The following is a 27,727-nucleotide window of genomic DNA, read 5'->3' on the forward strand; positions in this document are numbered from 1 at the left end:
AAAATGGGTTCATGATCTACACATAAAGAATGAGATTATAAATAAAATAGAAGAACATAGGATAGTTTACCTCACAGACCAATGGAGGAGGAAGGAATTTGTGACCAAAGAAGAACTAGGGATTATTATTGATCACAAAATAGACAATTTTGATTATATCAAGTTAAAAAGTTTTTGTACAAACAAAACTAATGCAAACAATATTGGAAGGGAAGCAATAAATTGGGAAAACATTTTTACAGTTAAAGATTCTAATAAGAGCTTCTTTTCCAAAATATATTGAGAATGAAATCTAATTTATAAGAAATCAAGCCATTCTCCAATTGATAAATGGTCAAAGGATATAAACAGACAATTTTCAGGTGATGAAATTGAAACTATTTCTACTCATATGAAAAGGGGTTCCAAATCATTAGTGATCAGAAAAATGCAAATTAAGACAACTCTGAGATACCACTACACACCTCTCAGATTACCTAAGACAACAGGAAAAGACGATGACGAATGTTGGAGGGGATGTGGGAAAACTGAGATACTGATGGATTGTTGGTGGAGTTGTGAATGGATCCACAAATTGCTCTGGAGAGCAATTTGGAACTATATTCAAAAAGTTATCAAACTGCGTATACCCTTTGATCCATCAGTGGCTATGAGAATCTATTTTTGTGTTATTTTTCAATAGTATTTTATTTTCCCAATTTCATATATATAGATAGCTTTCACCATTCATTTCTATAAGATTTTGAGTTCCAATTTTTCCCCTCCCTCTCTTACCTTCTCACCCCTCAAGAGCAGTTTCATAGAGGTTATACATGTACAATGATTTTAAACATATTTCTATATTAGTTATGTTGTGAAAGAAAAATCAGAAAAGGGAAAACCATGAGCAAAAAGGTAAACAAGCAACCAAAAAAGTATGGTGCAAATAACATACTTTGATTAGCATTTAGTCTCCATAGTTGTCCCTCTGGATGTGGTTGACATTTTCCATCTCAAGAGCAGTAGGATTGTCTTCAATCAATGCATTGCTGAGAAGAGCCAAGTCCATCACAGATCATCAGCACACAATCTTGTTACTCTACACAATCTGCCCCTGCTTCTGCCCACTTCACTCAGCCTCAGTTCACCTAAGTCATCCCAGGCTGTTCTGAAATCATCCTGCTCTTGGAAGTTTCTTTTGGCAGACTAGTATGCCACAGGATTAGAGTTGCTATAAGGTAAGTCTGAGACTTGATGAAGGCTTAAAATTTGGCCCCTCATTTATTGTTGCCTTCCTGTCAGTCCACAAGAATTTGTTAAATGCCTCTTGTATGCTAGAAACTATGCTAAGAGCCCTTGATAAGGAGAAAGGGAAATCCAATCTCTGCCCTCCAGGAGCTGACATTCTAATTGGGGAGACAACCTGCAAACAACTGTGTATGAATAGGATCCATATCTGGAACAATCCTTAAAAGAAAGGAACTAGCATGAAAGGATCTAGAAAAGTTTCTCACTTAATTGTAGCTGAGAATTGAAGAAAAATGGGGAAACCAAAAGGCAGAGAGGAAAAGGGAGGCATTCCAGGCAAGAGAGAAGGGGCCAGGTGGTAGAGGGTCCACCAAAGAGCTAGACCACACACTGTGACATTTGTGAATGAAATGACCGCAGAATAAGTATCTTCATGACATGGAGATCCATGCCATCTGCTCCAGCAGTGAAAATTTCTGCCTTTCTTAAGAAACTGGCCAGTGTCCCTGTTGCTGTCTCCTGGCAGCTTGTCTCCTAGAAACTGCCTGTCTTACCTACTGCCAGCCCTGTGTCTGCTCAGGGTTATGGCTTCTGCTCTGCATTATTTTGGTGTCTTTAGGTGGTTGTCAGCCACTCCTGTGATTAATTAGAGCAAACAGATCACTTGCTAAGAATTCACACTTACATGAGTTAGATATCTCTGATGCTCATACTCAAACCTAGCAAATAATTATACAGGCTTCTGTAGGGTCACCCCTGCTTTGCTACTGGCAAAATTAAGGTAAACCTGACAAACTTAAAAATACAGAAATTATAGAATTCAAGTGATAACACTACTTTAAAACAATGCAAACAATAACAACAAAATAAAAATCAACAAAATAATACCTACCCAAACCTAAATGACAGAAAATAGGCAAAAGAAAGATAAGTTTTCTTAAGGAGAAAATATTTTGGCATATAAGGCAATCAAAAAAAGTAAGCTCTTTGTGTAGATGTTTGGTCCAGGGGCATTCTAGACAAGCCCTCAAAGGGGATAAAATAATGATAACTTTTTGGGCATAATTCCAGATTGCACTCCAGAATGGTTGGCTTTGTTCACAACTTCACCAGCAGTGCATCAATGTCCCAGTTTTCCCACATTCCTTCCAACATTCATCATTATCTTAGCCAATCTGAGAGGTGTGTAGTGGTATCTCAGAGTTGTCTTAATTTGCATTTCTCTGATCAATAGTGATTTGGAACACTCTTTCATATGAGTGGAAATAGTTTCAATTTCATCATCTGAAAATTGTCTGTTCATATCTTTGACTATTTATCAATTGGAGAATGGCTTCATTTCTTATAGAGTCAGTTCTCTATATATTTTGAAAATGAGGCCTTTATCAGAACGTTTAACTGTAAAAATGTTTTCCCAGTTTGTTGCTTCCCTTCTAATTTTGTTTGCATTAGTTTTGTTTGTACAAAGACTTTTTAATTTGATGTAATCAAAATTTTCTATTTTGTGATCAATAATGATCTCTAGTTCTTCTTTGGTCATAAATTCCTTCCTCCTCCACAAGTCTGAGAGGTAAATTATCCTTTATTCCTCTAATTTGTTTATTATCTCGTTCTTTATGTTTAAATCTTGGACCCATTTTGATCTTATCTTGGTATATGGGGTTAAGTGTGGGTCCATGCTTAATTTCTGCCATACTAATTTCCAGTTTTCCCAGCAGTTTTTGTCAAATAATGAATTCTTATCCCAAAAGTTAGGATCTTTGGGTTTGTCAAACACTAGATTGCTATTGTTATTGACTATTATGTCTTGTGAACCTAACCTATTCCATTGATCAACTAATCTATTTCTTAGCCAATACCAAATGGTTTTGGTGACTGCTGCTTTATAATATAGTTTTAGATCAGGTACAGCTAGGCCCTGTTCATTTGATTTTTTTTTTTCATTAATTCCCTTGAAATGCTCGACCTTTTGTTCTTCCTTATGAATTTTGTTGTTATTTTTTCTAGGTCATTAGAATAGTTTCTTGGGAGTCTACTTGGTATGGCACTAAATAAATAGATTAGTTTAGGGAATATTGTCATCTTTATTATATTCACTCGGCCTATCCAAGAACACTTAAAATTTTCCCAATTATTTAAATCTGACTCTATTTGTGTGGAAAGTGTTTTGTAATTTTGCTCATATAATTCCTGACTTTTCTTTGGTAGATTGAATCCCAAATATTTTATGCTATCAACAGTTATTTTGAATGGAATTTTTCTTTGTATCTCTTGCTATTGGATTTTGTTGGTGATGTATAAAAATGATGAGGATTTATGTGGATTTATTTTGTATCCTGCAACTTTGCTAAAGTAGATAATGTAAGGGAATGAAGAGTTGAGCATGGCAGCTCGATTGAGAGGTGGGAGACCTGGGGGATGGTTGTGTTCATGACATGAACAAGAAGTTGTGAAGACAGAAGGGTTTCTCAGAGAAAAAAAAATGAATTCTGTTTTGGTCAGGTTGCATTTGAAATGTCTATAGGGGATTTAGTATGAGATGTCTAACAGACAAATTAAACTGAGAAAATGGAGCTCAGCAGAGAGGTTGGGGTTGGATAAATATATGAGAATGTCATCAGTGTAAAGATGATTGGTGATTGAGTCCTTTGGAGCCAATGGGATTTTCAAGTTAGAAAATAAAATGGGAGAAAACCCTTACATGACATCAATGATCAGATGTTGTGATTTGAAAGTAGATCTAGCATAAGAGAAGAGGAAAGGTCCAGATTAACAGGAAGAAAAAGAGAAGAAATTAGCCAGTAGACAACCAGAGAAGCTAAAAGCACAAAGGGTGAAGACTATAATCCAGAAAAGCTAGGGTCTCTTGGGACCTGGCCACACCCACCCAGAGTGACTCAGCAGCTCTCAGAGTCTCAGAGGGGAGACCCAGGGCAGCCATTGCTGTCTCGCCGATGCCCCCTACAGTCTGTAGAGGAAGCTCACTAATACCATCCAGCGCCCCCCCCCCAAAAAAAAGCAGACCATTTGTTTTTCTCGGTAGTTTGTTTTCTTTTATTCTTCTTTAACAAAATGAGCAAAAAATAAAAGTGCACTCTAACTATTGATAGCTTTCTTTATGGATAGAGAGCAGACTTTAAACCCCGAGGACACTAAAAACAGACTGTCCCCAGATAAATGCCCAAAGAGGGATATCATCTGGTCCTCAGTGCATAAGACTCTCATAGAAGAAATTAAAAAGGCTCTTACAAGAAAGATAGAAGAAAAATGGGAAAAGGAAAGGGAAGCTTGGAAAGAGAATCTGGATAAGTCACCCCACTCATTTAAAGATAGAAGGGATAAAGAAATCTAATCCTTGAAAAAAAGAATTAGTTAGTTGGAAAAAGAAAATAGGTCTTTAAAAAATAAAATTGGCGAAATGGGAAAAAATTCCATAGAACAAAACAACTCACTTAAAAACTCAATTGGACAATTAGAAAAAGATATAAAAAAAAGTGAGTGAAGAAAATACTTCATTGAAAATCAGAATCGAACAAATGGAATTAAATGACTCGAGGAAGCACCAAGAATCAGTCAAGCAAAACCAAAAAAATGAAACAATGGAAAATATGTCAAATACCTTCTTGAGAAGACAACAGACCTGGAAAATAGATCCAGGAGAAACAATCTGAGAATTATTGGATTCCCTGAAAAATATAATAAAAAAAGGAGCTTGGACACAATTTTCCAGAAATTATCAAAGAAAACTATCCAGATGTTAGAGAAACAGAGGGTAAAATAGAAATTAAAATAATTCATCGATCACCTACTGAAAGGGACCTTAAAATCAAAACACTAAGAAATATAGTGGCCAAATTCCAGAACCATCAGATGAAAGGAAAAAATACTGCAAGCTGCTAGAAAAAGCTGTGTGTGTGTGTGTGTGTGTGTGTGTGTGTGTGTGTGTGTGTGTGTGTATATTTTTTTTTCAAATTGACTTCTCAATGATGATCAATGGGAAGAAAAGAGGAAGAGAATTTGGAACAGAAAAAATTTATTTGGATGTTAAAATGTTTTATTTACATATAACTGAGGAAAAACTAAATGTTTTTAGTTTTTTCAGTTTTTTATTTAAGATTTTTATTTATTTAGTTAGTTAATATTTTCCCAGTTACATTCAAAATACATTTTTTTACATTTGCTTTTAAGATTTTTAAGTTCTAGATTTCCTCCATTATAGATAGGTATCTATAATTTAAAAATCACATATGAAGCTATAAAAAAAATTTCCATAAAAGTCAAATTGTGAAAGAAAACATAAATCTCCCACCTTAATGAAAATAAAAATCCCTCAAGAAAACGTAAGTTAAAAATAGAGAGATAGAGAAATAGAGAATGTTTCAATATGTATTTAGACACAACCAGTTCCTTCTCTGGGTATAGATAGGATTTTTCATCATAAGTCCAGAGTAGGTGTGGGTGATTGTATTACTGAGAATAACAAAGTCATTTACAGCTGGTCAATGCAGAACATTGCTGTTTCTTTGTACACAATATACTTCACTTTGCTTATGGAAGACTTTGCAGTTTTTTTTGTTTGTTTTGTTTTGTTTTGTTTTGTTTTGTTTTCCTGAGAGCATTCTGTTCATCATTTCCCAGAGAAAAAATAATATTCCATTAGAGAAACTTGCTTTGAATTTTTTTTACATTTACTATTGCTAGTTGTATTTCCTCCCATTCATTCTCTCTTTAATTTCACCCACCTCTAAAGTGTGGCTAATGAATGACCTCTATCTCCCTCAATGTGCCCTCTCTTTTATCATTCTTCCCCTCTTGACCTAACCCATTCCCCTACTATTTGAACACACTATCCTGTCACAATACAGAGAGTGAGAGAGAGAGAGAGAGAGAGAGAGAGAGAGAGAGAGAGAGAGAGAGAGAGAGAGAAGAAGGAGAGAGAGAGAGAGAGAAAGCAAGAGAATGAGAACATAGCACAGCACAGCAATGAGCTGATTTTCTAGAATCAAATGAGTTTCAGTTTCTATCCAACTCAGTGAGGACACAAAGGGAAGAAGGAGAGTTTGGAAGGGATCTAGTTGCAAAGGGACTCAACAAAACTATAAAAGGATTTCAAGCACTTTGCCTGCTTTTCTAACAAGATGGCTGTGGGTGACCCTAAGCTGTCAGCAGTCTGTCAAAGAGGTCTGTCAAATGCTCACTGCTGGAGACAGTATCAACAAGATGTCAGGCGGGGATAAACAAAATCTGGCCCTAGGAAGTGAAGAAGAAAACGGACACCTCTGGATCTCAAACTTATGCTTTCATCTTCGTCACAGCTAACATTTATATGCATTTGCAAAGTAATTTTTATAGATTGTCTTATTTGACCCTCATAACATCCCTGTGAACAAGGTGTTATTATTCCAGTTTTACAGATGAGGAAAGTAAGGTTGATGCATCCCCCATATAAATTACCCCCTTTCCATAGTATCCTACATAACTTTCCTCTGAAGTCTTTGAAATATGCTTTAAAAATCCTAAGATACAGCATTCCTGGAATTTCTCTCCTCTAACTCTCTAACTCACTAACTCAATGGATTAACTCAGAGGGTTGCACCCCAAGGGCAGCAGGCTAAGCAAGGGTGGGAGTTGGGAATTGGTTTTCTTCTTGCTGGTGCCTCTGAAAGCAAAACTCCTTGGCACCTAGAAGTAGACCTGAAGAGAAAGATTAAATTGAGCTTCATTAATGTAAGGACCAGAACCACACATCCTGTCCCATCCTTCCCTATGAAAGCTGCCAACTGCTCTTCCATGGCTGCCAGTTGTCCTTGATGATTTAGGGATGTCAAGTAGAGGGATATCGTGGGACATGGTCTTCCAAAGCTTTATCTTCTAGTTCTTTCTCCTCTTCCTTCCCCATCCTCCTCTTCTTCTTCTTCCCTCTTTCCCTTTTTCCTTCCCCTTTTTTCCTTTCCTTCCTCCCTCCTTCCCTCCCTCCCCCCCACCTCTCTCTCTCTCTCTCTCTCTCTCTCTCTCTCTCTCTCTCTCTCTCTCTCTCTCTCTCTCTCTCTCTCTCTCTCTCTCTCTCTCTCTGTCTCTATCTGTGTGTGTCTCTCACTCTGTCTCTATCTGTGTGTCTCTATCTCTGTCTCTGTCTATCTGTTCTGTCTGTCTGTCTGTCTCTCTCAAAATTGAGGGTAGAGCAAAATCTACTCCAAATTTCCCCAAGTTTCTGTCGGTAGATGTAACAGGTTGAAATCAGAACACTACATTCATGACTAAGTAGCCAGTGGGGTAAAGTGGATAAATTAGTCTACACTAACCTGAACTCATAACATTCTTTGATACTAACCAAATGTTTTTGAGATTTTTTTAATTGAATGAAAAAAAATAGAATATTACAATTTTTCCCCTTCCTCATATTTGTGTTAAAACTGATTTCTGAAGACAATTTGGAATTTAGGTTCCAATGAACATAGGAAGCCCATGGCCTCTGAGATCCTTTACAATTCTACATCTAGAGTCCTATGAGAAAGCATCTCTCTTCCACTACACACATGATGACCATATTCAAATCCCCCAACTTGAGCTGACAGCTTTGTTTTTCCTTCATGCAATGCCCAGTGAGGAGACTGGTATGAGCTGGGGCTCAAGCCTACGTGGAGAGAATGATTACCTGTTTGGGGAACGAACAAGTCAAACACGTGAAAAAAAATTAAAGAGGATTTTATCTTTGATCCTGAAAGAAACAAGGAAACACTGGAGTTTACAGAAGGGATGAGGGATAGGCAATGTGATATTGGTGAGACCTGAGTTTTAGGGAGAAAAAATATATATGAGAGAAAGGGCTTATAATCAGAAATATGTTGCTTTTCCTATACTAGGAAAATTAGAGTTAATCTACAGAGGGCAGAGGTATCAAGGAAGGTTTACTGTAGAAGGCAGGATTTAATTGGGACTTCAAAGATACCAATGAAATATAGTTTATGCCATGTGACCCACAGGATGGAGGACTAGCTATTCCCTCCAATCCCCCTGATTTTTCAAATTTTTCCAAATTAGGAATTATTGACTGGAGACAAAATAACTTCAGCTCTCTCATCTAGAATACTCAGACCTAAACAAGGCTAAAAATCAATGAACTAACAGCAGAGGAGGATAATCTCTAAAAAATACTCTTTCAGACTGAGCTCCCCCAGTGTCTACCATGGCCACAAAAGCCAGCTCTCACTTGCAGCAGAACCCATTTCCGCACTGTGATGACCACAAAATCCTGGTGACCAGAGACTCTGATTTTAAAGATCAGATATTTGATGAGTTTCAGAGTCGTAGTCCAAAAAAGTGCGGGTTTTCAGTTCCGTCCGGCTCTTCGTGATACTTTGGGATTGCCTTGGCAAGGACGCTCGCGTGTCCTGCAGTTTTCTTCTGCAGGTCCTTGGAGGCAATCGGGGGTAAGTGACCAGGACCCACAGCCGGTAAAGGTCCGAGGCCAGATGGAGAGTCAGTAACACGAATCCACCTGACTCCAGTCCTGGCACTCGGAGCGCTCTGATTGACTGGCACTCGGCGCGCTCTGACTGGCACCAGGCGCGCTCTGACTAACTGGCACCCGGCGCGCTCTGACTGGCACCCGGCGCTCTCTGACTGGCACTCGGAGCGCTCTGATTGACTGGCACTCGGCGCGCTCTGACTGGCACTCGGCGCGCTCTGACTAACTGGCACCCAGCGCGCTCTGACTGGCACTCGGAGCGCTCTGACTGACTGGCACTCGGCGCTCTCTGGCTGGCACTCGGCGCGCTCTGGCGCCATCTCGTGGCCCTCCGTGTGTTGTGTATGGCATGAGATTAAATGGCCGCAGCAAACAGATGGTGGGTGGTCCATTATCATGGATTTAAGAGCGGGCGGCCAGGGACGTTTCCCTGACCTGGCGAGCTGCGCGAAAATCTGCCCCGCGAGGCCCTGGGCTCCCTTTCTGCTGCCAGGAACAAAGGTTTGGGGGGCTGGCGTTAGATGTCCCCGTGCGGAAGCCTCGTCCCCCGCGCCTCACTGCTTACAGCCCCAGGGCTGCTCTCGCCTCCCGTTTCAGGCCGAGGAGGAGGCAGCAGCAGCAGCAGCAGCAGCAGCCGCGAGATGCGCTTTTGGTTTCTGTTTCCCGCGTCCGCCCGCCCCTTTTTCCCTACCCTAAGCAAGAGAAGGCTTCTCCCCAGAAAGAAGGGGGAGAGAAGAAGAGCGGAGCAGAGCCGAGAGGAAGATGAGAGCGGGGCGCGCGTTTGGGAGCTTTCTGGCCTGGAGCCTCCTGACGCAGGTGAGGGCGCTGGCAAGTTCGCTCCCATCTTTTCTGCATCTTTTTTCATTGCTGAAAGTGGGGATGAACGGGTGTGTCTGCAGGCAGGGAATGGGAGGGGGAGGGGGTTCCCCGAAGTCTCTTATAAATGTGGAGTCAAGGGTCCTCAGCTGAGGGGAGGAGGGCCACACTGGAACTGGATTCCAAGCTGGCGGAGCCTGGCCCTCTGTCATAGGCAATGGCAGGGGCAATGGATTCGTCGCTCAGGCAACACTAGAAGGGACTAGCACTAATACAAACCTATCTCAAGTATTGTCCTGCAAACACTGTCCCCTTTCACCCCTGCCTCCCACTAACTCAGGACCGTGGCTATTGTAGCCTTGGATCAACATAATGCGAAGAGCTTTTTCTGCCAGGTAAAAGCTTCCAGAGTGGGGCTTTCAAAGACTGGGAATATATTCCCTAGGCGATCAAGAATGCTCCAGGGATCAAGAACAAAAACTTGTTTTCAAGGCAGTTCAAGGTGCAGGGAATAAAGTGTTGGAACAGGTGTCAGAAAGACCTGTGTTTTAACCCAGAAAGTCTGCCTCAGTTTCCTCATCTGTAAGAATGGAAATAATGATTGTATTTTCCTCCCAGGCTTGTCATGAGGGTAAGACAACATCTGTAAAGTGAATTATATCTCTTAAAGCTCTACATAAAGGCTATTGTTATCATTGCCGTTATTAACATCATCATTATCTGTCACCACCAGATCGGTGTACCTAAGATTTCACAAATACAGAACAGCCTCTCTTCTGCTGTGGCTCATTTATGACTCACTGAGGCTGTCTCATTTGAGGATTATGTGGATTCTGCATCTTGATTGCTGTCTATGGTGCTGCTCTGCACTTACAGGTGACCGTGATCCCAGCAGTGTTCATGGAAGCCCCCGTATGTCTGGTAGAAAACAGTAACGACGAGTTGAAGTTGAACCCCAAAGCCCTCCAGATTCTAGCTTCCATCGACAAGCCAGTGGTGGTGGTAGCTGTTGTTGGACTGTACCGGACTGGAAAGTCCTACCTGATGAACAGGCTGGCAGGAAAGAACTCAGGTAAGTGGAGTGCCTGGGCTCTGAGAGTCTACTTATATGAGGGCTTTTTCATTAGCATTTTATTTTTCCAAATACCTATACAAATCACTTTCATAATTCATTTTTGTAAGATTTTGAGTTCTAACTTTTTTTTCTCCCTCACTCTCTTAGATTTTCCCTCCCCAAGAAAGCAAGCAATCTGATATAGGTGATAGATATACATTAATTTTAAACATTTTTCCACATTAGTTATATTGTGAAAGATAAATAAAAACAAAAAGGAAAAGGTATGCAAAAAAAGTGAAAAAATAAGCAAAAAAAAATAGGTGAAAATAGTAAGTTTCCATCTGCATTCAATCCCATACATGTCCCTTTGAATGTGGTTGCCATTTTCCATCCCAAGTTTATCAGAACTGATGAGGTAACATGATGAGATAAATAAATACCTAATGATGAGGTATATACCTCAACAGGATTAATTACGGTCTAGTGGCAGGATTCGGGGTACAGGGAGTCACATGGAGCTCCCCTGCAACCCTTTAGGATTCAGCACAATGATACAAAGTTAAATCAGGTGTAGTGGCGGTGAGAATCCCCTGTAAAACGAATTTATAGGCCCGAAAACCTAGATGGGTAAAAACAAGGTTTGGAAGCAAGGTTAGAGTCTGGTTAGTAAAAGACATTAGATAGAAGAAGATATACACTGAAAGTGGCGGGACAGAGAGTCTTTGATGCAACATCTTTGCTGGCATCTATCAACTCTCTGACCAAAGGACGATTCTACCTTTGCTGTTTTTATCTGCTATGGGCAGAGCTCAGGTTGATTCCTGGAAGGCCAGATTTTTGGCGGGCTTTGCAGATAAGGAAGAAACTGTTTTGGGGAAACCTGAGCAGATAGTTGGGGGTTGGGTTATCTGAGCAGATAATTAGAATGGGGGCTGAATACAAGCCCCAAACTGGCTAAGATACGCATCTTTTCCCCTAGGAATACAAAAGGGTGGTTTTGACCAGATCTTGTCCCAAAGGTAGATCAGACAAGGAATCTTAAAGGGGGCTATGCCCGCATCACTATGAAGCAAATCTGAGATCTAATGAAGGGTTAAAAATTTCCTTTAGAAAGTTAGATGCTATACCACTTGGTGCATATATGTTTAGTATCGATATGGCTTCATTATTTATGCTACCTTTCAGCAGGATATAGTTTCCTTCCTTATCTTTTTTAACGAGATCTACTTCTGCTTTTGCTTGATCTGAGATAAGGATAGCTACCCCTGCTTTTTTGGCTTTACCTGAAGCATAATAGGCTCTGTTCCAACCTTTTACCTTTATTCTGTATGTGTCTCCCTGCTTTAAGTGTGTTTCCTGTAGGCAACAAATTGTAGGGTTCTGCTTTTTGATCCAATCTGCTATCCGTCTCCGTTTGATGGGATCGTTCATCCCATTTACATTTACAGTTAAAATTACTAATTCTGTATTTCCTGCCATCGTATTATCCCCAGATTATGCTTTTTTCCCTTGACCCCCCTGATCCCCCTCCCCGATATTTAATTTACAGACCCCCCTTGTGACGCGCAACCCTCCCTCTTTTTTTTTTTTTAGGATCCCTCTCCCCTCCCTCCAAGTCCTGAAGGGTTAAAAATTGATCCTTCATTCACTGTTGCCTTCCAGTCAGTCAACAAGAACTTGTTAAATGCCCACTATATCCTAGAATCTATGCTAAGTGCCCTGGATACAAAGAAAGGAAAATCCAATCCCTGCCCTTCCGGAGCTGACACTCTAATGGGGGAGACAACAGTCCAGCAATTGTGTAGGAATAGGATATATATGAGGTACCTGGGATTATCTCCTTAGAGGAAAAGTCCTAGCATGAAAGGATCCAGAAAAGCTTCTCACTTAATTGTAGCTGAGAATTGAAAAGAAAAACAAGAGAACTAAAATGCAGAGATGAAAAGGGGAGCATTCCAGGCAGGAAAGAAGGGGCCCAGGTGATGGAGAGTCCACCAAAGAGCTAGACCACGCACTGTGGCATTTGTGAATGAAATTACCCCAGAATAAGTGTCTTCACAACATGGACATCTGTCTGCTAAAATTTCTGCATTTCTTAAAAAACTGACAAGTGTTCCTCTTGCTATATCCTTGCAGCTTGTCTCCTTGAAACTGCCTTTATACCTGCTGCCAGCCCTGTGTCTGCTCAGGGTTCTGCTCTGCATTATGTTGGTCTGACAAGGTGTTGTCATCCACTCTTGTGATTAATCAGAGCAGGCACATCACAAGTGAAAAAAAAACAAAAACAAAAACAAAAAACCATCCTCAGCATATTGATAGTTCTGATTGGCTCATCAACTGGGAGCTGAGAAAAGACTACAGGGGACATTTAATTCATCCCCTCTCTTTTTACAGCTGAATAAACTCAGCCCCAAAGAGGTATAGTGATATTTTCCCAGAATTACACAGGTAGTAAGCAACAGAATCAATATTTGAACCTAGTCCCTGTTACTCCTGGGTCAGGGCCTTCTACACTATACCACATTGGGGCTTGTGTTCTAAAATGTATTTATAATCTAATCAAATGGATGTTCTATGCAAAGTGAGCCCTGAACAACATCAACTAGTTAACCTTCAGAGTTAGAGATCAAGAGGCTCCTGTTTTAGTGGATTTGGGAGAAGAAATTTCAGCTACCTCTACAAAGATCTGATGACAGGTGATGATCAAGATCCACGTGATGCTTTGATACTTTTGGTATATCTTGACCTTACTTGGATTGCTGAATTTGCTGAGGCTGGATTTCCAGTCTTGTGAGGTCCAGTTGGTCCACAGTTTTGTTAATTACAAGAAAGGAAAAGGATTTTTTGTTTATGGGGAGAGGATTGAATTAATGTACTTAAGATTTGTCAACCAAATTGGTCTGGGGCATGCTGCTGTTCACAGGCATCTTGGGCTTACTTACCCAAAGTAATGCCTTACTTAGCCATAGGTCAACAATGGCTGCTAGTGGTAGCAAGGACAATAAGAATTTTATGCATCTATTGAGATGATCATATGTTTTTTGTTAATTTGGTTATTGATATAGTCAATTATGCTAATAGTTTTCCTAATATTGAACCAGCTCTGCATTCCTGGTATAAATCCCACTTGGTCATAGTGTATTATCCTGGGGATCATTTTCTGTAGTCTTTTTGCTAATATTTTATTTAAGATTTTAGCATCAATATTTATTAGGGAAGGGACAATAAGAATTGAAATAAAAATTAAGCCATATAGGTCACTCTTGATCCAGTTTCCCCCCAAAAAAAGTGGTTTTGAACTCTGAAAAATAAAAAGAATCCTCAATGACTTTGATTGAGTTACTTTTCTTTTGAAAAAATATTTTATTTCATAATTTCTTTTAGATAGGTTTAATAAAGTTCTTTTGTACACAGCTATGAAGATATAGTCTTCTGCCTACTATTAATTCTTTTGTGGTGTAATTTTAAAGACTGTCAAAATTATAATCAAATATTATTAATATTTGAACAATATCAATCAAATATATTATCAAATTCAAGGCAATTCCAATAGACTTTGAAGGAAGGTGCTATCCACATCAGAGAGAAAACTATGAAGAATATTATTTTAGTATAGTATTTTCACCTTTTTTTGGTGTTATTTGTTTGCTTGTGTCTTTTTCCTATATTTTCCCTTTTGAACTAACAAATATTGGAATATATTTAGAAGAATTGCACACGTTCAGTGTATATCAGTGTGCTTGCTCTCTTATGGATGAGAGTTGAAGGGAGAAAAGAAGAAAAAATTGGATCACAAGGTTTTGCAAAGGTGAACATTGAAAACTAAATTAGTAAGTATTTGGAAAAATGAAATAACACTAAAATATAAAAAATATTCTGCTAATAAAGCTAAAAATATATGTACAGATTGCAGAATTATTATGGAGACAGAAGGACAGAACACATGTAGATTGTGCTATAGAAATGTTACATATGATCCCAGGAGTTGGGCTACTGAATCCTCTGTACTTTCTGCCTTTACTGGGCCTCATGTCTCACCTTCCACTTGCAGGCTTCTCCCTGGGCTCCACCGTGCAGTCCGAGACAAAGGGCATCTGGATGTGGTGTCTCCCTCACCCCAGCAAACTTGACCATGTCTTAGTTCTGCTTGACACTGAGGGCCTTGGAGATGTGGAAAAGGTAAAAATAGTGACATTCTGCTCCCTCAATTCCCCTCCCTAGCTCTGTGACCTAAGAAGGAGTGAGCTTCCCTCCCCCTGGGAGCCCCACTCACATAATCTTTTTTAATAGGGCGACCTCAAGAATGACTCGTGGATCTTCGCCCTGGCCGTCCTGCTCAGCAGCACTTTTGTGTACAACAGCATGAACACCATCAACCACCAGGCCTTGGAACAGATGCAGTATCCTTTCAGAACTTCAGAACATCCATGGCCTCCTTAATGCAGGTGCTCCTTCACCAGGACAAGCTCTGCAGAGTTGAAGAGCTCTCCTCATGAGTTCCTCTGCCCAGAAATACCCATCATTGAGTACTCAACTTTCTGGGGCTCAATGTTTCCCAGCCTGATTGGCTGATCCTTGGATTATAGGTTGGCACTAAGCTCAAATTTGATGGGCCAAGTTCAGATCGCCATTATACATAAGTATTCCATTCCCACAATGAAGAGCTCTGAAATGCCTTGATCATTGCATTGTTCCCTCTGCCTTATCATTGCCAAGCTTCTTCTCTCCTTTTCTTCATCTCACATCACTCAAAGCTTTTCCTCTACATCCCATCCTCTCTTGAACGAAAAGATGACCCTTCTCCTTGCCAAAGCAACTCCCTTGATTCCGTCTCATTCTATCTTTTCCAACAAGTTATCCTTTCTTTCATCCTTCCTCTTTCAATAATCTTCACTCCTCCCTATCAATTGGCTGCTTTCCTGTCATCTACAAAATCAGCTATTTCCCCCTCATCCTTTAAAAACCATCATTCAATGCTTTCAAGTTTCTCAAAATTCTACAGTTCTCTATTTCTACCTTCCTTTATATTGAAACTCATTGAAAAGGTTGCCTGTGATTGAAACTTCTATTTCCCTTCCTCACACTATCTTCTAAACCTTTTGCAGTCTGCATTCTGACCTCATCATTCAGCTGAACCTCCTCTATTCAAAGTGACGAATGATCTGTAAAGTTCCAAATCTGCTGGTCCTTTTACAAATGCCATCCTCCCTGACTTCTCTGTTGCCTTTGCTACTAGGGAGCAAGCTCTTCTCCTAAATACCCTCCCTAGACTTTCATGACACAGTTAATCCTCTTTCTTTTCCTACTAGTTTGACCTTTCCTCATTTCTTCTGCTAGATCATAGGACTTTGAATAGTGCCAGATACCTAGTAAGCATTTGGTAAATGTTTCTTGAGTGTCTGGTTCAGGATAAAATCTTATGTTCTAATATTATACCAATCAGGAAACAAGATGAAACGTAATGTCTCAATACATTAATTGAAGAATGCAGCAAGTTGATCAAGGGGCTCCACTGAAAAGCTCTTCCTTTCTCCTTATAGCATATAGACAAGATGTCTGAAATCCATTAGTAGAGAAGTCCCTTCAGGAGAGAGAGAGAGAAAATGTTTATAAGACTCAGTGGAGGGAAGAGAATAGCATAAAAGTAGAAATAGGAATGGGAACTGATGGTGCTGGGGTTGTTGCCTTGTCCTTATCCATGACCTCAGATATGTGACAGAGCTGACCAAGCTAATCAAAATCAAATCCTCACCTAATGCTGTTGAAGAGGAGTCTGAAGAATTTGTGGGCTTCTTCCCAGACTTTGTGTGGGTAGTGCGGGATTTCACACTGGAACTGAAGATAGATGGACGCCCCATTACCTCAGATGAGTACCTGGAAAATGCCTTGAAGCTCAGTAAAGGTAATTTCCCAGGAATCAAGGTTGGGCATCTGGGTGGCCCTGGGCAGTACAGGGGGAACTGACAACAAGTGTGTTTCCTTTTCTTTGGAGTTTAGATGCTGATTCCTGGAGTTTAAGTTAATCTCTTTTTTTGTAGCTACAGAATTCCCATACTCTAATGACCTATCCTACTGGGAGAAGTCTCTGAGACAATTGACTTTTCCAAGCTTTTTTTAGGGGTTTGTATTTTGTGGATTTATAAAATGGGGATGATGCTTCTGAATGCCCTATAGTTGTTGGTGAGCATGGAATTTCAATAAAAGGAAATGATTTGATTTTAAAAATTATTTCCTTCAGTCCAAAGCAAAGCCTGATAGATTCTTCTTTTCTACTAAAATCATAGCTCTTTTTGATAAAAAGAGAAAGGCATATTCTTGAGAGCTATGTTATGCAAAAAAAAAAAAAAGGAAATGGGCATTTGGGATCAGAAGCAAATTTCAACTCTGGCCTCTTACTGCCCAGGTGACTTTGGCCAATGTCTCCCAGTCTCAGTTTCCTCAGCTATAAAATTAAGAGTTTGAATTCCAAAACATCCCTAAAAATACCCTAAATATGCATCCATTGGTTAATAAGGACAAGGGTTTCTCCCAGGGAGAAGTCTTGAAAAAGATTGGCTATTTCGCTCTCAAACATATCTTATTGTCCTAAGGACTTCTGACTGACTATCACATTACCATGTACCTCTTCACTGCTCTAGTAACCTCTCTCCCTTTAATATGCTTCATAAAGCCTTATGTTCCTAAAAGTACAAATCTCTTATTGTGCCCTATCTTCATTGTAGTCTGGGAACTCCTGATGGAATACTGGCAGGGATACTAATGCCACTGAAATATCTTGAAATCATGTTTGACAATGAGTTCCCTCTATTTCAATCAACAAGCATTGAATAAATATCTATTCTACTTGAGGGACAATGCTAGTTGCTGGACATACAGGGATAAAAATGCAATAGTTCCTCTTAAAAAGATTACATGATAGTGGGAGAAAACATGAAAAAGATAGATAAGTAAACAAATAGAATAACTATGGAATGATTGAAAAGTTGCAGGGATTCCCAAGTGCTTTTCTTGAAGGTACTCTAATACCAGAAACCTGCAAAGAGCTAAGGGTTTCAAGAAGAAAAGACAATTCCTAGTCTTAAACATGTTCCTCAGCTCTTTATTCTAGGCCTGTATCATTTACCTTGATCCCTGTTTTCCTATTCCTCAGGCAAAAACCCCAGAGTTGAAATGGCCAACCTTCCACGAGAGTGCATCAGAAAATTCTTTCCAAAAAGGAAGTGTTTTACTTTTGACCGTCCAACAAATGATAAGTCACTCTTAGCCCATCTTGAAGATGTCCCAGAAAGCCAGCTGGAGGCTTCATTCAGGACTCAGACAGAGAACTTTTGTTCTTACATCTTTTCCAATGCAAAACCCAAGACCCTCAGTGGGGGTATCATGATCAATGGAAATCGTAAGTTTCCTTAGTCCCACTGCATACTTGATTGGGATTTGAGATGGGTTCCTTGTCTCTTTATTCATGTTTAAATATTGTAAAATTTTTGTATTAATTCTCATATAAGCATGAGTTTCTTTGTTCTTGTAAATCCATGTCAGTTTAAAAATCCCTAGAAGCATGTACTCTGAGACCATGTTTGTGTTCTTTGATGGAGAGAGAATCTCCATTAGAAATTGCTACAGGAGTAGAGCAAAGAAGTGGTCTTCATTTTCCAAAGAAGAAGCAAATGGAGTTAGTAATTTATAAATTTATGTTGGACTTCCATTTTTGACCAAATTGTAAGCATATCATTAAGAGGATGGTTTGTGAGCACAAAGAAAAGGAATCAGATTAGGCAAATATTCTTGCTGGTTGCTGTTACAGGTTTGATATAGATCATAAGAATAGAGTCAGTTTAGCATCGTTAGATTTCAAGAGACTATTTTATAGTTTCATGCTATAAATATGAACAAAATCAAGATATAACATGATAATACTGTGAGATAGATTTAGAACATATTGAATGACTCTTAAGGGAAGTCAAATTGAAAGGAAGATTATATTGCCAAGGTTTAGGGTTTTAGGTCTTTCTCTAAGTGGCAAAGTTATAGAACATGCAAATGGAATGATAATCCAGTATGGAAATGGCCTGAAGATCAAAGGAACAACTAATACATTAAATGAAATCGAAAGCTATTTGGGAAGCCTAAGTCAATGACTCTAAATGGATAATGAATCCTTGCAAGGAAAAATGCAAAGTTTTCCATTTGGATATAAAAAAATCCCTTAAGTAGAGGATAGGAAAGACATGGATAGACAACAGTGCTTGTGGAAAAGATCTGGTTGATTCAATAGATTTTAAATTCAATATGATTACAAAGTCTGAAATGAAATATTTTTCAGGAATTTATTGTTGAGAGAAGGTCAAATAATTCTCCCCCTGATATTATTTAGCTCCAGGTAGACAACAACTGGTATTTGGTGTTCATTTTTGGCCAGAACATTTTAGGAAGCATATAGACAATATTAAACATTGCCAGAGCAAGAAAACTAGAATCAGTGAAAGGATAGATATTCCCATAAGAATAAACCCAAGGAAGAACACTTGGATCCATTCCCCTTGATGACACAGGTCAAAATTAAGACACATAAGAAAAATTTGCAAAAAGGCATATTTAGGCTTGATAAATAATTGACATTTCCTAACCATTGACATCACTAAAAATAGCAGAGGCTGCATTACCTAGTGTCCTCTCCCTTTTAGTCGAAATCATCTAATTGTGATGAGAACCTACTTGCTAAGATTATTGTCAAAGAGATCTTTGGCTAGATATGTGTTCTCCTAGATGATTGACACTTGTACCACATTGAATGATCATTCTTTTCCCATCATATTCTACTTCTTCTTGTATAACAGGGTTGGGAAAGCTGCTGGAGACCTATGTGAGGACAATCTCTAGTGGTGACGTTCCCTGCCTGGAGAATGCAGTGTTGTCTTTGGCTCAGACTGAGAACTCAGCTGCTGTGCAAACAGCTGCAAAGCATTATGTGGAGCAGATGGCCCTGAAGGTGGACTTCCCCACAGAAACCCTCCAGGACCTGCTAAGCATCCATACAGAGTGTGAGAAGGAAGCCCTCTCAATTTTCATGAAGCATTCTTTCAAGGATGACACACATAAGTACCAGAAAGACCTGGTGGTATGTTCTCTCCATCCTTTATCCTTCCTCTTACCTGTCTTTACTGAGTAAACAAAGAGACTGGTCAGCCTCTTTCCAATTATTTGCTCATGAGAGAAGAGCCTGGTCTCTCCAAAGAGCTAGAGACATGTGGCCTAAATCTCACTTGCTATGAAAAAATGCTCCCTCCTTGTGACTCATTGAAATGCGTTCTTAGAAGGAAAAATCCCCCCCCTCCCACATTTGCTGAGTAGCCGGCATCTGAGAGCTCTCAGAGCACACTGAAGTTTTTCTCAAGAGCAGACTCACTCATCTCCACACACCTTTCCAACCCTACCATCCTCACCTTCCTTCTAGCAGTATCTCCTGTCAGCCCACATGTCTGCTCTGTCTTTCTTAAGTTTGCAGCACTTATTTGGACCAATCCAAAGAGAGAAGCACTAGCATAGGCTTTCAGGACTGGCAGGGGCATGGAGGATCATTTGATGTAATTGCTTCTTGTGGAGAATGAGGACTTGTCCATGGTGATCAATCTATGAAGTAGGAGATTTAAAATCAGACTTCATGTCTCCAAGCTCCCATGCCAGGATTTGGTTTTCATTTGACTCCACTAGACATTTTGAAAAAAAAAACAACAGGATTTGGTTTTCATTTGACTCCACTAGACATTTTGAAAAAAAAAAACACCCAAAACCAAACAGTAGAGTTCTCCATGGTTTCTTAAGCTCCCCCTTCATAATGAAATAGGGAATTTAAAGTATTTGGCTAACTCTGAGGCATCGTGTCAATCACCTTCTGTTATTATTACTACTATTATAACCCATCCTTTTCTCTTTCTTTATATTTCACTGGCAGCAAATCTTAGAAACTGAAAAATATGGTTTCAGACGTCAAAATGAAGAAGTATCAACCAAATACTGTCAAGCTCAGCTTGAGTTCCTCTCACAGTCCCTGAGAGAAGCCATTTCTAAAGGGATGTTCTCTGTGCCAGGGGGTTACAATATCTACAGGAAAGAAAGAGAAGAAATAATAAGCAATTATCATCAAGTGCCCAGGAAGGGCCTAAAGGTGAGGAAAGACCAGGAGGTCAGGAATGATGACATTATGAGGAGGGTTCCATTGTTTTCACTGGGAATAGGAGCAGTGACTGTCTCCTCCCAGTAACATTCAAGAGGAGAAAGTCTAGAGCCCTGGGGATTTTTATTTCACATCTCAGCTGGAAGTTCTTTGAAAGAAATCCCTTCTTCCAGCCTAGAGAATAAGCTATTTAGGAAGCTGGGCCATAAGAAGTCTTAAGAGGCCAGGCCTAATACAGGCTGCCCTGGTAGCTCAGGTTCCAGCTGGGAATAAACTGTGATGTCCACAGCTGGACCTTCTTGTGGTCTGACTTTTTGTTTTTCTGACCAGTGTTTAATCTCTTGAGATCATCATGTAGCCAAATGTTTTCAATACTTTTTAAGAAAAATACTTTAGCCTATACACCAGACACTGCTCCTGCCCCAGAGAGTATATCCTTCCCAGGAATTGACGTGGTCTGAGGAGAATTATGGGTCTGTGTCTTATGTGCTTGTTCAGGCAGATGAGGTCCTCCAAAAGTTTCTACAGTCATTGGCTGTGACAGAAGATTCCATCCTGCAGGCAGATCAAGCTCTCACTGAACAAGAGAAGGCCTTGCAAGGTATAAGAAGCTGTGGTGTGTGATGATCTAATCATGCAGGGATTATGATGGGTTTGGACTCTCCCCAATGGCTTCTGTGGGACAGGAAGACTTTTGTGAAACACTTAGGATTCCTTCTTTTTGACTTTCTCAGTTCCTGCTGAATTTTTAACAGCAACAGTGATCATGATTATAAAATGCAACAGGTCATAAAGTATTACCACCCTCCCTTTCCCCTTCTGCTCATACAGTCTCAACTCTTGTTCTCTGGATCTATTAAAAAAAATAGAAATTTTAAAATTTCCAATCTTTCTCAGTAAGTTTGCACTCTCCTGCTCAATGACCTACCATCAGGTGACAGACAAAATAACTATAAAAGAAAAAAAAGATTCAAAGTTCTAGCCAAGTGGATTGAGTAATGCATGTCAACTGCCCCCCACACTGGAATCAGGTCCCTTCCTCAGCTTTGCCACTGGATCCCAAATATAGGAGAGCCAGACTTTTATATATTAAAAATAATCCAATAAGACCAATTAATTAAAAAAGCACACAACATGAGATTATGTAATCTTGTTCTAGTTGAAAGATTAGACATTTTCCAAGTTGGGGAGAAAGAGTGTAAACAATGAAATTCCCAGAAATCAGAAAAGTAGACATCCTACTATTCCTTAAATGTCTGTGAACAATGAAAACAAAATGGAAATATTACCTGATCGATAAGGAAGAGGCATTTTTAGGTGAAAAATATGGGCAGTTTGAGTAAGTAAATTCTTTGTATCTGTTTTAGGATCTCGTTGGGTTTCTGGTCAGCAGAAACTGTCTTGCTTAAGTGAAATAGCAGCTAGAAATGATCCAGCTTTAAAATCAGCCAGATAGGTTCAAATAATACAATAATTCCCACAAATGGATAAAGTTTTCTCACAAGACCGAATTTGGACTAGACCCATAATAGATTAGAAATTAAACTGAACTGCTTCTAGAACTGGGGCACAATTAGTGAGGGTCATTCAATTCCCACACTCAAGCCCACATGCTCTTAATCCCCTCAGTTTCCTCAGCCTCCAATGACTTCCTATTACCTGTAAGATCTCCTCAGTTTAACATATAAATCCTACACAAATGACCTTTTGCTACCTGTTGTCTTATCATTTCTTCTTCCCTTTCCTTGCTGTTTCAGCACCACTTATTGTAGTGTTCTGTTCTCTAAATTTCAATTGTTCTCTGGGAGCAGGATTCTTGGGGAGCTTCTGGAGGCAGTCTTCCTTTCAGTTCAGTTTCATCACCCCAAAGTGCATCCAGGGGTTAAAGTCCTTTACTGTCTCTTTCCAAATCTTATCTCCAGATCCTTTATTTTCTCCTTTAAGTCTTGTCTCCTTCACTTGGGACTCGGCTAGCTTTCTTAGAGACCTCTCTTTCTCTTTGGTTCCCGAGAGCTCTTGTCCAAGTGTCTCCAGCCAGAATGAAGGTTGAAGTTCAAATGAATCTGACTCTGCCTCCAAGAGTGTGGAATTGTGGGTTTCCCAGAAGTCAATCCTAGTTGTGAATCTCCTGGAAGTACCTGAGCAGGATTTTCCTTTTGACTTGTGAATCTCCTAGACTTGATAATCTTCCCACTGAAATCCTCACTCTCTGAATCTCCTCCAGCTTCCTTGAAGTTCTCCCCGGAAGTCCTCTCCTTGATTCCATCCAGACTCTGACTCTCCCCACTGAATCCTGGCTTCTTACATCCTCCCAGAGAATGGGCTTGTAGGTACTCCCTGGGCTTGTGGGAGTTCCTTAAAAGTATGTTTCTATAAAGGTGTGGACCTTTATCTCATGTATGGACCAATGAGCGAACTTCTTTAAAGGTGTAAACTCCTTTAAAGGTTTGAACTCCTTTAAAGGTGTGAGCTAAGTGCATAAGTACCTTGTAAGAATCCTAACAACTTACCTTCTTTTCTTGTAGTGCCCCAGACATACCAAGCCAACTCTGACATCCGAGCCTTTCAACTCCCCAATAATGCTCTCCCTCATACCTAAATCTTAGCTCCCTTACAGACTCAGTTAAAATCCCACTTCCTTCAAAAGGCCTTTCCTTATCCTTTCAGATTTTAAAATACTTTCCCCTTACCCCATTCATATTGCCTCCTCTTATTTTATTTCTTGAAACTACAAAATGATTTCACTGTTGTCTCTTCCATTAAAATATCAGCTCCTTCCAGGCAAAAATAATAATAATAATTCTTCTTCTTCTTCTTCTTTTTTTTTTTTTGTCTCAAGTGTTTTAGCAGAGTGTCTGAATTCTAGGAATCAATAAGAATTGTTCACTAATTGACAGGAGATTAAAAAAAAAACTAGCCTTACCTTATTTAATCTCCTGTTTTCCATTCCATCCAAAAGCCGAACAGATCAAAAGAGAAGCAGCTGAGAAAAAGAAGGAGTTGTTGGAACAGGAACAAGTCGAAATGCAGCAAAATATGGAAGCTCAGCAGAGAAGTTATGAAGAAAACATGAACCAATTAAAAAAGAAGATGGAGGAAGATACAAACAAGCTCCTGGAAGAAAAGAATATGATGATGGAATCTAAGCTAAAGGTATGGGGAGATTGGGATCAGTGGCTATTCCTGGGATGTAACACCATCACTATGGCAGAAAAGGGATGGGCAGACAAATAGGGAAAGCTAATTTGTCTTCATGTGCCTCAGCACAGTCAAGAGCAAGGACCCTGGAGTTTTTATCAGAAGTTCTAGGTTTGAGCCCTTTTCTCCTCCTCATCCTCAGTTTTTTCAGCTCTAAATAGAGGGACATTAATGTCTGCCATACTGTGTGCACATTATTGTTCTGCAGAACCAGTGAGTTTTGGGTCACTCATACAGCACCCCCAACTCTCTCAATGAGCTGCCCAGGCAAGTTTTTACCGAGCTTAAATCATTCTTCATCCCTTCACACTATGAAATTCAAAGTTCTCAGGCCAGTTGTCTATAATCCAAAGGACTAAGGACAGTGTAAGCTTTTTTTTTCCAGAGCCCCCTGAGGTTTGGGGCTTCTAGAATGATATCATTATCCCAGGCTGAATCAACTGTAACCTTTTACCTGAGCCTCTGCTGGAACAAGAACATATCCAGTGATTGATCAGGTTCCCTTAGCACCATTATCAATAAGGCCCTATCCAAAGTGCCATGGAATAGAGCAGAACCTGCATAAACTATGGAATTTGGCCAGGTTAGTAGGTCTTGAACCACATTCGTTTCACTGTTGAGAAAAGGGTCAAACCCCTTTGAAGTTGACTTGAGCCCATCCTAAGTCACTCTCTAGAATAGATAATATTTTATGCCTCTTTTTTTTAAATATCTGGACCACTTGACTAGGAGTTGAAAATAATGCTGAAGATGAGAACTAGCATTTAAATATCAAGGTAAGGCTTACAAAGTAAACATTATCTCACAATAAGTTGGGTAGCTGGGGACTATTATAGGTTAAGGAACATGACTCCAGTCACTGCTAGTAAAGGTCAGAGCCAGGATTCAAATTCAGGTCTTCCTTACTCTAAGTCCAGCACTGTACCATGGAGCTCCTACCCTCCTTTAAGACCGTGATTCCAACCCAACTTCCCTGGTGCTCAACTGCTACAGACTTGAGCATTGGTCCTGAGGTCCAGCTTCTTGTCTCCAGTAGTAGGGAAGTACTGGTTACTGCAGAGAAGATCTTCTACCTGTTGCCTTTTCTCTTTCCTCTAATCTACTAAGTCTCACACCTTATCTGTAATGTTCTCTTTGGGTTTTTGGGGGGTCTCTGGGAGCAGTCTTCTTTTCAGTTCAGTAATCACCCCAAATGTAGCCAGAGATTAAAGTCCAAATCCTTTATTGTCTCTTTCCAAGTTGTGTCTCTGTTCCTGGGGCCTGGTTAGTTTTCTTAGAGACCTATCCCTGTCCTTGGTTCTGAGAGCTTGAGCTTCTGCCGCCATTCCTTTGTGTTCTCTGCCTGTGCCAGCTTCTTGACGTCCTCCTGAATGTGTCTTGGTTTTTGTGGGGGAGGCAGGAGGATCACCACCACAGTCTCTGTCTTCCACTTCTTTGCCTTCTCTCCAAATGAATCCTGGCTGAGGCTCCTAGCTTATATACTCTACACTGATATCATTAGGAAACCGTTATTTGTTGTAGGATAAAATCAGTGCTAAAGATTTAGCCATTGTCTCCTCAATTCTACTTAGTACCTTGTTTCAAGTTCTGGCCCATAACAACTTGTAGGACCAGATCAATCACACTGAACCATGGTGAATTAGATAACTATTGTCTCTATCAATTCCACTCTCTTAGTACCTTGTAAGAATCCTTTGTTTCAAGTTCAGAGTTCTGGCCCATAATACTTATCCAGCTGAAATACATAGAGGTGACTGATTCTTGGTAGAATGGGGATGACTAGAACAATAATGCTGAAATGTTGGTGTCTTGTCTTAGGAACAAAAGCAGCTGATGGAGGAAGGTTTTCAAAAGAAAGCTGAAGAGATGGAGAAAACTATGGAAAACTTACAAACCAAGATTAAGGTTGCTGAAGAGAACAAGTCCAACGGGTTCTGCGAGTTTCTAGATGCGCTGGGCAATCTATTGATGGCCATATTACCTGGTGCCGGAAAATTTGTTGGCCTAGGGTTAAAGTCATTGGGCAAATTATTGTCATAATCAAATGCATTTCAATTTCCCAAAAGGAAATCATAGAGTGAAAGAGCAGCTAGGTGGCACAGTGGAAAGAGCACCAGCCTTGAATTCAGGAGGACCCGAGTTCAAATCTGGTCTCAGACACTTAACACTTCCTAGCTGTGTGACCCTGGGCAAGTCACTTAACCCCAGCCTCAAAAAAAAAAAAATCATAGAGTGAAAATGTTTCACCCAAAAGAAAAATAGAACTAAGACTTCCTCATATGTGAATGTGAATATGTATATATGTGTGTTTCCTGTTTCCAGTTCACCTAAGTATTACAAAGTAAAGCTGATGATCCCTACAAGAGAAAGAACAAAGGAGAAAGTTCATACAAAAAATACTCATTTACTTGGTATTAGTGAGATGAACCTCATTACATCAAATGAAAGTTTCTGTTCTTTAAGGCAAATGGTCTGGAAGGCAAGAAGACTTGAGTTCTCTTCCTTTAGACAGCCTAGAGGATTCAGAGCTGGAAGAAGCCTGGGAAGTCCTGATAACTGCCTCACTTTACCTGTGACTCCTTGGTAGTGCAGTGGATGGGGCAGTACTTAAAGTCAGGAAGATCTGAGTTCAAATCTGGCATCAGTCACTTACAGGCCCACTTCTAGGATCAGAAGAACGGCACTGAAACTGTCTTTGATTCCTCCTTATTAAATAAGGGTAACAATAGCATTTACTTCAGGGTTTTGTGAGAATAAAATGAGTTAAGTTATTTGGAAGTGTTAAAAATCTATAAAAATGGCAACTACTAATACAATGAAGTGCTTTGACTCAGAGCTTTGCCCAAACTCCCACAGAAGACAGGATGTTCTGACCACTGCAGAGGACAAGTTCTCTGACCTCTTTTTAGAGACAACACATAAATTTGTCCCCATTCTTCTTCAGATTTTAAAAAGTCCAAGTGGAATAGTTCCTGATTTACAAAAAAAAAAAAAAAAAAAAACAATCACACTTTAAAGTAGAAATATCTATGCTATCAATAGAAAGTGTTTTGAATTTTGAAATGGGAAAGATTGTTAATCAATGCTGTGCATGCTTTGCTTTATAATCTTGTATCAACTATAATATTCTTGATAGCATAAGAAGTAACTGTGTGATTTATAAGAAGACTATCGACCCAGGAAAAACCTATGATGTAGTCCCAAGGAAATTCCTGTGTTAGCTGAACTAAGGAGTATAACTCTAAACACTATAAAGTGAGTGTCCATATTAATCATCTTTATATTAAAATGTAATGAGCTACCCTGAGCTTATGATGGAAAAAAGTCCTGTTTGAGCCAAAATCCTGCTTTATTAAAAGGGCATTAATTATCTACAATCTATTGAATTAGCCTGCTGAGTCAATAGAACTATGAATTAGATTACTCTGGGCAGACACTAGACTCCACCTTTGTTTCTCTTCAAGACTGGTTTATATGTTTCCCAATTTCTTTCTTATAATTTGGAGTCATAAGACTTGAGCTCAAATGCTCAGCCTGATATTTAGTTCCTGCATGGTTGACCTTGGATAAATCCTTTATAATTTTCCCAGCCTCAGTTTCCTCCTCTGGTCATACCAAACTAGATGATTTCCTGGATCCTGTCTACTTCCATGTCCTATTGCTTTCTGGTTGACATTAGATAGAATTCCTATAAATCCTGTCTCTACTCTCTTGTCCAGAAGATGTTCAACATAGTAAGTTTCCTAGTCCTATAAACTGACTACAAATTGTGCTCTTAGAATCTCCA

The 27,727-nt window shown here is 39.7% G+C and overlaps 2 protein-coding genes across 2 annotated transcripts in view; both read left to right on the forward strand.

The window, feature by feature from the left end:
• The window catches only part of LOC141541804 (guanylate-binding protein 1-like), a 125,426-nt gene that overhangs the window by 30,188 nt on the left and 67,511 nt on the right, over window positions 1-27,727 (forward strand). The gene's annotated exons all lie outside the window — the stretch shown is intronic.
• Window positions 9,363-26,945, forward strand: LOC141541802 (guanylate-binding protein 7-like). Its single transcript, XM_074266289.1, has 11 exons — window positions 9,363-9,511; window positions 10,388-10,583; window positions 14,620-14,747; window positions 14,859-14,968; window positions 16,277-16,470; window positions 17,719-17,964; window positions 19,406-19,686; window positions 20,521-20,733; window positions 21,241-21,343; window positions 23,702-23,895; window positions 25,759-26,945. Exons 1-11 carry the CDS (start codon window positions 9,458-9,460, stop codon window positions 25,978-25,980), a joined length of 1,941 nt encoding a protein of 646 aa, XP_074122390.1. The 5' UTR covers window positions 9,363-9,457; the 3' UTR covers window positions 25,981-26,945.

Source organism: Sminthopsis crassicaudata, chromosome 4 (assembly GCF_048593235.1).
Source record: "Sminthopsis crassicaudata isolate SCR6 chromosome 4, ASM4859323v1, whole genome shotgun sequence".
Taxonomy (NCBI): Eukaryota; Metazoa; Chordata; class Mammalia; order Dasyuromorphia; family Dasyuridae; genus Sminthopsis; species Sminthopsis crassicaudata.

Bases quoted from the DNA above. Each gene is read 5' to 3' on its own strand.
- LOC141541802 (XM_074266289.1), top strand. From the start codon at position 9,458: ATGAGAGCGGGGCGCGCGTTTGGGAGCTTTCTGGCCTGGAGCCTCCTG. The intron at 14,748-14,858 runs GTAAAAATAGTG...CTTTTTTAATAG, and splicing joins GCCTTGGAGATGTGGAAAAG to GGCGACCTCAAGAATGACTC. The intron at 14,969-16,276 runs GTATCCTTTCAG...CCATGACCTCAG, and splicing joins CAGGCCTTGGAACAGATGCA to ATATGTGACAGAGCTGACCA.